This window comes from Betta splendens, chromosome 21 (genome assembly GCF_900634795.4).
Source record: "Betta splendens chromosome 21, fBetSpl5.4, whole genome shotgun sequence".
NCBI lineage: Eukaryota > Metazoa > Chordata > Actinopteri > Anabantiformes > Osphronemidae > Betta > Betta splendens.
The window spans coordinates 4,589,632-4,602,372 of NC_040899.1; the positions used below are offsets into that span (position 1 = coordinate 4,589,632).

General features: G+C 50.9%; 1 protein-coding gene across 1 annotated transcript in view; it reads left to right on the forward strand.

Moving 5' to 3' along the window:
• The window catches only part of LOC114847541 (Krueppel-like factor 7), a 29,208-nt gene that overhangs the window by 12,619 nt on the left and 3,848 nt on the right, over positions 1–12,741 (forward strand). Inside the window, exon 2 of the mRNA XM_029137396.3 lies at positions 9,370–10,018. Coding sequence (XP_028993229.1) covers positions 9,370–10,018 — 649 coding nt within the window. The remainder of the gene's footprint in view (positions 1–9,369; positions 10,019–12,741) is intronic.

A 12,741-nucleotide genomic window follows, 5' to 3' on the forward strand; every position in this document is an offset into this window, starting at 1 on the left:
CAGCATTTTCCAAAGCAGGACTCAAAGCAGTGGTGCCTGCTGACAGCAGCTGATACTGGAGTAAAACTCACCTCTCTCCACAAAGCACAAGTATAAAAGTAATCAAATGTGAATTTGCATACTTATCATGATCGGACCAGCTGCCGCGCAAACACTGCAGTATGTCCCTCACAGACCTAAATAAAGGCAGAACCCCGTGCGGATCTGGGCGGGAGATACGCGGTGCAGCGCGCGCATTCGCATGCAGGCTGCCTCCTCGCTGGCGAGTTGGCAGCAGCGCAGGCTCATATCTCAGCATTAACATAATGCTCTCCTTCAGCGGGTTCGTCGGGTTCAGCGTGTGCAGTGCTGAGCAGCGCGCCGCGCGCCACAGTCGGACTCCACGCGTGTCATTCGCTGTGTGGGCTGCAACAATAAGAACCGAATGAAGACAGCTTCGCCATTCAACTCACAGAGACCTCAATCGCAGCGATGGCTAAAATCACTTCACTATGGGGCTGCAGGCTGCTCCCTGTTAGCAGGTGGAGGAGGGTTGGCCCATTGATCCGGACCAGAGCGGAGGGCAGATCCCAGGCCTGGTCCCAGAGTGTCTCAGCCCTGACGGACAGGGGAGGGGACAAATGAGACAGTGTCAATATTGAAACAGGCTAATGGTCTAATGAATGTGGAGAGTTCTGCCTAATGTTCCCAACAGAGCTCCAAGCAAAACCATTAAAGCACTTTTATATGACTAGAGAGGCACAATGCAGTAACTCGATTTATGGGGTACTTTCATGGTCAATTAGGATGAGGGAGAGGGGAGAGAGGCCTGATAGGAGAGGTTAGCATGGGTGTGTGTGGGGGGTGTGATATGAGCTTATTAGCTCTGGACAGGGTTATGCCTGTTCTGTCGATACTGAGCCGCGCTACTTTGGCCGACACTGTGATCAGCATGTGGACACACTGAACAACCAGGCAATAAATCTGCCGTCAGCGCGACATAATATCCATCACAGCGAGGTGGGCTGAGTGACCAAGTGGACACTGACTAATATCCTCTCAAATAGTCACCTGGGAACGTGGGAGTGAATAATAACGCCGGGCGGTGTTTTTATGAAAGCAGAGGTTCCCGGTGGAGCCGTCCGATGGCCTCCTTTATTACCTTTTGCACCGCCGGGCGCCGGTGCGGCCGCGTGTCCGGCCGACGCGCCCTCAGGGCTCCCACGCGGGCGGCGGCGCTCAGGCCTGCGGGAGGTGCACGCGTGAAGGTCGTGACTGCGGACCCTGTGGAAAACCATCAGGCAGTCAGCGTCACAGCAGCTTGCAACAGTCGCCATTCAGCCATTCACAGTTTTTTTTTTTTTCTTCTTTTTTTTGTTTCTCTCTTTTCTTTCCTCAAAAGAGCCATTCACAGTTTAGTGCGGTGTGTTAATAGGACACAAAGTCCGGGCGTCATTACGCCTCAGTACAAATGTACTCGCTTTAGAAACGGATTTATTTGTGGGAAGCAGGATTTTGGTGCTGGTGTAAAAACCCGAGGCTCGGCGGAGACGGAGCTGAGGCTGAGACGGAGCAGACTCCACGTCTGTCGCCCACACAAGCGCCGTCTCTGTTGTGCGACTGTAGTTTTCCTTGGAGAGTTGTTGCGGCAGGCGAAGTCGGGAGGATATTTTTAGTGTTGAAAACGGGAGCCAGGTACAAGGCTTCCTCTTCCCTCTTTGTCACGGTGCGTTTAGAGCCGAGCGACAGCAGGGCCGACAACAGATACGCGTTCGTACTGTACAAACATTACACCAACAACCACCATTTATTTCACTGCAGCTTCCAGTTGTAGGTCATTAGATCACTTTGGACAAATGGTGAACATCTGTCACACATTCATCCTTTATTATTTGTCCTAAATGTGTTTTGGTGTCAACCATTAAATTAAACATCAGTGCCGCTCACTTTTCTTGTTTGATCGGAGCCCCCAAGCAGCCAAACCTCCAGCTGCTGTTTTAAAAGGCAATGCTTTTATTGTGAAGATCCTGAGGAGGCTGCTGATGAGGAAGCGTCTTCTGGCGAAGCGTCCGGCACAGCGCGTCGTAAATAGAAGCGACAGAAGTTTTTAGAAGCTTTTCAGAGCGTCTATTTTTAGAAGTCTCAGATGTCTCCGGGGTTTTTTGTTCCTTCTGTGACTGTGACAGCAGCCAGATGTGCAAAATATGAACGTTGCGTGAGTTTCTATGTTAAATTGCACTGATCTAACGCTTCAGTTCAGTTGGAGCAAACAACTCGTGTTTCTGAGCCAACCTCAGTCACAACGACACGGACGGCTTTGAATGTCTCATTTACTTTAAGGCAGTTGACTGTCCTCCAAAAACCCTCCTCTTTGGTGGAATCACTCGGCACAAGTGTCTCTCTACCTCTCACATTTACTCTCATTTAAGTTCCAGAGTCAATGGTTTTGCCTAAAGTCAAGAGCGCAGCGTTCACTTTTAGACTGTGGCTCTTAAACCGCGATGGGAACGGAAGAGAACAAAAGCACTCGGAGTGAAATCCACTCTGGGCTTCGAGTATCGCAGACACACTTTAGCTGATTTAAAAAAACACCACGAACACGATGAGATTCAGTCAACACTTGGTTTTCATATTAAAGAACTATAATGATTCCAGGCTGCAATTAAAGCCGAAATTAAGACTAATTACTTAATGTTAAGTATTTACTTAAGCATCTTTTAATTAAATGGACAAAAATAACGTCCTAACTGGAAAAATAAATGCGTTTGTGCCGTTTATGAAGTGATTCCAGGATTTCACACAGGGTCCAAACAAATGCACTATTTAAAATGCAGTTGTGTTTGTGTTGTAAATCAGGCCTCCATGTGCGACGCAGCACTGTTTTGGCTAAACATTACAGGAAGTGTGACCTGAAGGTTGTGTCCTACCCCCACATCTGCTTTGTTTACTGTACGTGTGCGCGGCCTGTGTTTTATGTGTGGACAGACAAACCCATCATTTTTCCAGCGTAGACAAATGCCTCATGGTGGAGGACGAGCCGCCACATATGACGAATGACCTGCAGACGGGGCGAGAGAGAGAGGAGAGAGAGAGAGCGAGAGGGGCTCCATTAACCGAAAGCACAACAGACAGAGGAACAGATGATTCTGTCACAGATTTCAATCCCTGCATCTCAGCCAATTAATGAAATAGGCAGCATAGGGACAAAGAGAGAGGGAGTAGCCGTAAGCCTGGTTAAGCGCTATTAAATTATTCTTCAAATTAAAAGGCCCTACCTGCTTTGTCCTTTCAGAGCTCTGTGTGTGAGCGTGTGTGTGCATGAGTGATTAGGCTGGTAATTAATTTTATGTCCTTGTATTTAATAACTGTGGACAGTGAAAAGTGTGTGTGTGTGTGTGTGTGTGGGGGGGGGGGGTGTTGGAGAGACACAGAGCCCGAGTGACTGTGTTGTGGCCAAATGTCGACTGACGGGAGAGATTGTACAAACACGTTTAGAGTGTTTGTGCTCAGCGCGATAATGTTTGTGTTCAGTGGCTGATGCCGGAGGAGCCGTTTGTGAGTCGCACGCCGGGGTTCAGGCTCCATCACGTCCAGTAGTGATAGGATGAGTAGGAGCAGCCCAGTGGTTCATCCTGGTGATGGAGCGCTGTGCGACTCGTCATCGCTTCCTGACTAGAACTCAGAGGCCAGAAACTTTTTAAGTAAAAATCTCCCACTTCGAGTTGGGGTTCAACTGTTGTTGAATCCATACAAGACTTCGTATCCATTCATTCTTTGCTATTGTTGCTTTATGTTGCTTCATTTAGGACGAGTCGCCCATTAGATTAGCCAGCTCTTTGGAAACACAAACGTATGAAAAGCGTGATTTAAATGGTCGGACACCCACACGAGAGGCTTTGGGTTTTGTTTTTTTATCTTTGCTGTTTTCATTAAATTGTGTGTGCACTCGTTGTTTGTGCAAAGCTCACTGAAATTAAATGGGGATCAATTCTAATATGCTGCATCTGGAATCGACCGTTTACCTTTAAAATAATATTTTCTGAAAAATAATTATTGCCCACTGGGCTGTGAAATGGTGAATTAATGTAACGCCGCGACTGTTTCGCTAAGAAACGGACGAGAAGAAAATAAATAGGAGGGAAAGTGGTAGAAACAAATGTGAATGAACAAGAGGAGGAGGAAGGAGAACGAGGACAGCGTGACCTTTGCTTTGTGAATGAAGGAGGAGGAAATGAAATGTGTGCAATGAAGAGAAAGGAGGTGTTTGTCGAGGTGAGAGGGAGTCCGAGGAGGTGCGGGGGGGCGGGGGCTCAAAGGCATGAAAAGATGGAGAGAATGGGGAGGAGATGGAAAGAGAGAGCGGGCGCGCAGTTACACAGCAGGAGAGTCTGAGTGCTCTCCTCCATCAGAGACTGTTGATTAAAATTTCATTGGCGGAGGCTGGAGGTCGGAGGTGACGCCGCGCGTGTGTGCGTGCGTGCGTGCGTGCGTGCGTGCGTGCGTGCGTGCGTGCGTGCGTGCGTGCGCCGACGCGAGCAATAAAAGCATGCACCCGCTCACTCCCGCTCCCTCGCTCTCATTGGCCGATCGGCCCCCTTTGTTGTTGCAGCTCGCCGCTTTCTAACTGGCCCTGAACTGTCAGAGCGCTCGCTGTCGACGACTCGCGGCCTTATTTTTAGATTCAAAAGGCGCCGCTGTGCTTCGCCGCGCCGCCGGTGACGGGCGGGACCCGGCCCGGTCCGGTCCTCGCCTCCGGTCACGAGGTGCTCAAATCCTCAGCCCTCGCACGTCGAGCCGTGGCGGCGAAATGATGGAGCGCAGCTGCGTGAGCGGCGACGCCGTAAAAATGATTTCAGTGTGATTAAAGAGCCTCGATGGGTTAATGATGCCATTTGTTTGGATCTGATCGCAGGAGATGCAGCCGGGCCGTGAAGGCGGCGGCCCCCTGCCAGCGCCGGCCGCCCGATGCTGCACGCGCTCGCGGCTCAAAGCCCGCGCGCCCTCCTCGCGCTCACAAACACGCACATCCAGCGTGTACACAGCCGCATCAGCAAATTAGTTGAATAAAGAGCCTCTTTTTGCCTTTTCTTTTGAGTGGCTAATTAGCCATCAGAGCCCGCTGTGTGGAGAGAGCGAGATCCATCAAGAGGTAGAGCTTCAAAGCGCAGTTTATAGAAGCCAAAGCACTTTAATTAGAGCCTCTTTGTTGGAGGAAGCCGGGAGAAAACGCGTAATTTGAAGCCAAAAGCAGTGTAATGCGGAGTCAAAATAAACATACTCCAGTACAAACACGGATAAAGAGCGACAGGACGATGCTAAAAGGATTAGACCGGAGGAGAGCGGATTCACACGCGGTGGATTTATGGAGCAGCGTAGGGCGAGTGAGTCGTCATGGGTTCACAGGAAATCCAGCGCTCCATTCACAGTCAATGGGAGATAATGGGTGGAAAACGTCGCCTTGCTCAACTTCGCGTTCTAGTATCTGTGTGAACTCGCCCGCTTCCTGGAACTCACTAATAGGCCACAAACGATGGGGCGCGGGGCTCGTTCCCAACTCAGCGGACACAGACCCGTCCTCCACTCGATCCACCGCACGGCTTCACGTCCACGCTGCGTTTCCCGGCTCATATGAGCATGTGACGCGAGGTGGACCGCGTTCGGCAGGTCTGTGTGGGAGTGTAGAGAATTTTAATGAGCTCTGCGCTGATTTCTGTGTTTTCAGTGTCGAGGGTGAGAATATTATCATCTAAGGTAGAGTATTGCTTTAAAAATGGGATTTGCTGTTTACAGTCACCGGTTGTTTATTCTCTACACGCCACAGGCTCCACTAAGATAATTATCATGGCTAATTGTTCTTTGCTTAATATTTTAATTAAGTTTATACTGAGTCAAGGTACTTTACTAAAGTAACGATTGGGACCTTGTTTAAACACAATAAAATAACTGCATGTGGTTCTATAGGAACCCAGCACCAGGAGACAACCAGGCTCCGTCACAACCTAATACTGGAAAAATGAAAATCGGCCAGAATCATGCAGCATTTTATTAAAGCTCGTTTAAAGGTTTTTGTGCTGAGTTATGTTGTTGTCTGAACATTAAGTAATTGGGCATTTCTTACCAGCAGAGTCAGAGCCGCAGCAGCGGCAGCAGCGGCTGTTTCTCGTGCTGCTCAGTGGCTGTGAAGCAGATCATTACAGGAAGTGTCACTTTACAGAATCGTGTAAATGGCTTAATTTCGCCTGCTCACTAATGGAAACGCTGGTACCAGTCGCGTGGCGCTGCTCGTAAACGCAGGCCGGGCTTCGGCTGCTGGATCCACTTCAGCGCGTTCGCAGAGCTCCGTCCTCCATGAGCCTTTGTCTGTCACATGCTCTTAGCGCTTCCATCCAGGGCCCTCTGCTCTCGGCATTCATTATTAATGGACCTCAGCAGGCTCAGAACACGCACACGTGCACACACACACACACACACACACACACACACACACACCGGGGCAGGACATGCACGTCACCGCTCGCTGCTTTAAATGACAGATCAAATCAAACACTCGACCGCCGAGAGGAAAACATTCATTGAGAGAACTGTGTGAGAGGCAAACGTGGAGTTTTTCCATTGTTCCTCTCTGGTCCTGAAAAACCAAATAATCGCTGAGCGATTTAATGAAACACAATAAGCAACGCAGAGAAAACATTCATAGCTTTCAGGTGCAGTTCTGCAAAAAGCTGCAGCTGAGTCTCACTTCCACTTCCACAGCGATGCTGCATTTGGTGTTGACCTTCTTTGACCTTGACGTCCAGACACAAACAGTGGTCTTTGGTCCTCTGGTCCCTTTGGCCCTGATATGGTTAAATTCACAGCTTTGTAACATCAGCATAGGTAGAGTTGTTGTTTGTAGCGATGATTCAACAAGTTCCTCTAACAGACGCCACACAACGTATTAATGACAGAATCAAAAGCAGCGTTGCAGACTCTGTGATTGTCGATGTGACCTTTCTCCATATGGTGGAACTGAGCAGCTACGCATGCTATCAGTCTGAGCTATTAGCCACACACACACACACACACACACGCACACACACACACGTCATTGTTACCTGATATTCATGGTTAGTAGAAGGTCACCTGTGTGATGTCAGAGGCGGTGCGTTCACTGACGGCCGTGCATTTCCAAAGCCCCGGGCTCTCGCTATCCTCTCCCACAATCCTCAGCATCGGTCGAGTCCCTGACACACAGTCCTTTCTGTCTTTGATTTCTAGTCCAAGTGAGAACAATGGTGCAGTCTTCTCAGAAATGATAAGTTGTGTTACAGAAATATAAAATCTAAACTATTAATCTTTTTTTCTCTATAACTACTGTAGTTTGTGTGTTTCCAGGATCAATAACCAACCAGTAAAAAAGCAAAACAGGACTAGGTCTTATTTATCTTTATTAAGCCCCAGAGTTTACATCCTCATCATTGTAATTGATGGGACAAATACCCAAAACCATGACGAGCTCACGCCAGAATTCATGAATTACACAAAGACAGATCCAGCTAACGTGGACCATTCTCCGTCGATGGCGCTCGTCGCTGGGAGCAGTCAACAACTGATGTCCTCATTTTTCCTCTACCCAAAGCAGGCGGCTCATCCCAGATAACCTGATAGCTGTTTGATAATCTCCAGTATTGGTTTCCAGATGCATTAGCAGTCAAAAGAGATATAAAAGCCCCCTTCAGTGTACTTAACTAGATATTGTGTTACGCAGTGCAATTACTGAAAAGAATACAAATGCTGACAAATGACAGCAACAATCTGAACAAAAGCTTTTCCTGTATCAGCTTTACAGAAGTCATTGTTACTGCGCATTATCATTGTCTTTTTACATACGTGCTTATCATTTTCAAGTTTCTTTATGAGGCAGCGTAACCTCCCGGAGAAATATCTTTGCTTTATATTCATATGCAAATGAGCATCCTTAGGAAGAATGCTATTCTTTTAAAGGGAAGAAGGAAAGAGGGGAAAAGGGGGGGGGGGGGGGGGGGTTGTTGAGCTTATCGCCACTCAACAGATGTTCAGACTGAACGTGTCGGTTCGTCTGTTCCGGACGGAGGCTCCAGCGCCGCTCACTCCGTCTGAATGGGCCGAATCGAGCAGCTGCAGGTTATTAACGGTGACAGAGGTGGAAAGAACCCGAGCGTCGGCCGATACAGTCGGCTGCCAGAGGCCGAACACTGACCTCAGATCAGTGAACGTAGCTTCCTTTACTTATTGGAACGATTGAACTTGACACAGTTTTTGCTCTGATTTAATGTTTAGCATTGACTCAACAGGTTTTCGAGGTGTTGCTCACTAATTGCAGGTTTGATGGTTCGATGCCGAGTTTGCAGCAGAGTCGTGTTAAGATCTGATGTTGTGTCATATCTGGTTTGCATCTTTGTGCTGTAAATCTACTTAAATGGTCACATGCACTCTTCAGCCAACTTCATAACATAATACGGTTTGGTGCTTTCATCATTATAACCATCTACAGCATCTTTTTCTGCCCGTGTGACGAGGCCTGTGTTGCAGGTGGGAAAGATCAAAGCCGCAGCAGCAGCATAAACGATTTCCATGTAGAATGTGCGGCACAGACTCCGAGTGGGAGAAGGCGGGAGCTGGAGGAAACATAAGTTTGAGAGGAGCTTTGAGGTTCGAAAGTAGGTTAGCGGTCAACAGGTTTCTGGCGCGAATCCGCTGAGAGACGGAGGCAGGTGCCCCGGACGGCTGAGGGCCGGCGGAGCAGCAACTGTGGCGATGCTGCGGCTCTGCCAAAATCTGGAGCTGTGTTGTTGTTGGAGTGTAAGCACAGATGTCTGCTGTTATCTTCAGATAACGGGTGAATAAACAAGATAGCGGCTTCTTTTGCCTTATTGCTCCCTCTTCTCCCTTGCTCCGTTTGTTTCCTTGTTTAACTTTTCCTTCCTTCCTTCCTTCCTTCCTTCCTTCCTTCCTTCCTTCCTTCCTTCCTTCCTTCCTTCCTTCCTTCCTTCCTCTGTCTTGTGATTTGAGTTCCATGGCTGCTTGCTTTGGGTGAGCGGAGGGAAACCAGTGAGGTGTCCACAGTTCAGGGCTCTGGAGAGCTTGACCAGGCAACGGCAATCAATCAGGAGTAAATCCCGGCTCTCTCAGGACTGCAGAGTGCCAGGTGTCATGGTCAACAGCTGCACAGAAATATAAAGCTGAATTTAACTAGACGAGTAAACACGGAGTCTGAGACGTGGACGCAGATGTTCCCGTTCGTGTGTGTGTGTTTTACCTGCGTCTCCTTAAGCATAAGCTCTCCATAAGCTCGTATAGCGGGTCTGCGAGATTGAAACGCGCCCAGATGTTCATTTATTCTGAGCCTGTCTGTCTTCTCTTTCTGTCCAGACGTGTCTAGAGTTGGAGCGGTATCTGCAAACGGAGCCCAAGCGGCTGTCGGAGCTGTTCGATGAGGAGCTGGACTGTCTCCTAACGCCGGCGTTCATGCAGGGCGCCGACAGCGACGAGGACCTGATGGACCCCCTCCTCCCCAGCCTCCCCGACCAGCCCAGTCCGCCGCCGCTACTGGTGGCGCTGCCCAAGGTCCAGGCCAAGGTCCTGCACGTGCCCCAGCCCAGCAGGACCCAGGCCGAAGCCGCGGCCCAAACCGTCCCGTCCAAGGAGCAGGTCCTGGGCGTCAGCGCGGCGCAGCTCAGCGCCGCCGTCACGTCCCTCACCCCGCCGTCGTCCCCGGAGCTCGGCCGCCACCTCATCAAACCCACGCAGACGCTCACCGCCGCAGCCGACGGCACGCTAACGCTCAAACTGGTGGCCAAGAAGGTGGGGCTGGGGGCGGCCAAGCTGGTGGCGGCGCGGGCCCTGCCGTCGCCGCCGGGCCGGGGGGCGGCCCTCAGCGACAGCGAGCAGGGGGGAGGGGGGAGCCTGGGGGGAGACGTGCCTGAGAACAAGAAGAGAGTCCACCGGTGCCAGTTCAACGGCTGCAGGAAGGTTTACACCAAGAGCTCCCATCTGAAGGCGCATCAGAGGACCCACACAGGTGAGCCTCACGCCTCGCAGACACACGGCTTCAACCCCTTTCAGCTTTAATGGCCCTTTGCAACTTGTTTGTGATTTATCTTTAATCACCGCTCGCAAACTGCTGGTTTGAAACCGTGCAGGAGAAGCACATTCGCACAGGCCTCTAAACGTCTGGGCGGCGGAGCCGGGCCCGGGACCTCGACCGGGCTGTTGGCGCCGACGACCAGACGGGAAGCATTTACCCTGCAGCAAAGGTCCGACAGGATCTGCAGGGAGGCGCAGCAATGTGCTTAAATATGGAGCAAAGGCTGGAGCGAAACCACACAGATGGACCGAAATTAAAATGTGCTTCTGGTGGAATCTGCACAGAAGCCCTAAAACGGATAAGAGCCTCTCGCCGCCTTCCTCTGCTTTTTAGATGAGGGTGTAGATTTATTAATTTCCTCCTGATACCAGCTTGGTGCCAAAAGGCCCTGCCTCAGTAATTGCTCCATGATTGATGGATTAGCAGTAAACGACTTGGCGAATTCAGCCGTGTCCGAGCGGCTCCGACGCGCGGCTCCAGCCGCTAACTGCGGCTGCCCTGTCGCTGACCCTCAGCCGGAACGCGCGCCGGGCTAATGCGTCCAGCAGCTCTGGGCTCCTGCGGCGCCGGCACAGAGACCAGCGCCGCGTTCAGCAGGCAGCTCGCGCTAAACGGGTCACGCTAAACAGCCTTAATTGGCCTGAGGTGTGGTTGATGAGGAGCCGTTTACGGAGTTCTGTCGCAGAGGCTGAAGGTCCCAACTACTCATTCATATTTAGAATCCCCAGATTCAAAACACCACAACCCACATAGCTGTTATGAATTGCATGGGAGCCTGTTTTGATTTGCCTCGCTACCGTGGAATGACAGCGTGCGACAGATTTGTACGTTCTCAGACATCCATTCATCTGTGTTGCGGCTGAAGTGCCTGCAGGAGCGGACATCCCTCAGCCTGCAACCCAGGCCGGATCCATCACTTATCTGCAGCGCGCGGCCTCTGCAGACGTGTACCACCTGAAGCTAGAATTATTCAGCTCTCACTTCAACCACATTTAGCATCGTTTACAGCATGTGGAGCGATTCGTGGCCCGCAGTCGTCGTCTTCCACTGTTAGCACTTTCCTCGGGATTACGGCGCACACCCTGCAGACCCGCCGCATTAATGCCGCCAGCCTTGGCATCATTAATCCAGCGTGGTTCAGGCTTATATGATCCCGACGACCATCGCGCAGCACCTAGTGGAGCCGGGGGCACTGTATTATGGCTAATCCAGCACAGCTAGCCTCCTGGATGCATGACAGGCGCCGTTGTGATGATGCTCCGGCCCAGTCACGCTAACGAGTGGCGAGCTTTTAAACCAAGATTCATTTATTGAGGGGGGGGGGGGGGGTAAAAACCATCCCCCGAAGACACGGCGGCCTCTTTACTGTGTGCGTGTTTGTGTGTGAGCTGTAAACGCGGGGGCGGCGTATTCCCTCCCAATGTGTTCATTACAAGTGCAGCGCTGTGGTTTAATTAGCCTAATCCTCTTTTTGGGTTATTATGACCATAAATCATTGAACATACATGTAGGGAGGGATTAACATAGCGGCGCTGCTGCAGGGAGGAGCAGCTGCTGAAAGCCCGCACATCATCATCAATACACTTATTGTCACATGACGCTCACCAGAGGCCGCGAGAGGCCCGGTTCCAGCGAGGCCTGTCACACACGCACCGCTCTCCACGTTGCCTTGATCAAACTATTTCCCTGAGCTGCAGCCGAGATGTGAAGTCAAGATTTGTTTTCTAATATGAAAATGTTCAATTAGGGATGAGTTGTAACTTTAATAGATACACAAATTAATTCAGTAAATCTCTCAAGGACCGAGGCAGCGCCGCTCAGTCGGCTGCTTCTCCTGCATTTCTAATACATGCGTGATTGCTGTTACCGGAGCTGCCGTCCGACGGGATGAACTGAAGCACAGGCGATGGAGGCTACAGTCGCTGCAGCCGCGCCTCTCGGAGCGGCGTCTGGAGGCGTTTGTCGCAAGGAAGTCAAACTACGTGTGTGGGCGCCTTGTTCTTCCAAGGCTTGGGAGGAACGCGCTAAGCTGCTGTCAGATGACGACGCGCCTCCATTGCGGCGGCGTCCGAGCGCAGAGGAGGAAGCGGAGGGACAGCGATGAACGCGGCCGGAGCGGCGCCGGCTGCAGGTTCCCAACGCGGAGCGTTGGAGAAGCACCGTGTCACCGTTCCGGCAGCAGATAATCTCTGACAGATGACGGCGCTCGGTGACATGTTTGCGAGTCCTGGTAGATTAATTTTGATCCATTTTGCAGCCCCATAACTCTCCTCCATCATATCCTGCTGAGGAGCCCCCTCCTGAACACGGATCACGTTCATTACACGCATACATCATCTGTTTCTGCTTTTTTGATCTATGTCTTCCCTCCGTTCCTGCGTTTCACGCCGGTGAAACTTTGCGAGTCTGACGATTTGAGCTCCGCAACAGGCTTTGGCTCTTTTGTGCGAACGTCACCTGAGGTGTGATACAACAATGTGGATTTGACAACCGCGGACGCCGGCCTCGTGTTCCCTGCGGTAGCTGCCGTGCAGCAACTTAATCAGGCCGAATTTGGGGAAGTGGCCGTGGTTGATGCGCGCATGCAGAACACGGGTGAAACCACTGACATGGTTGTTAACCCCAAAATCCATATACACATGTACCTCTATACTCCT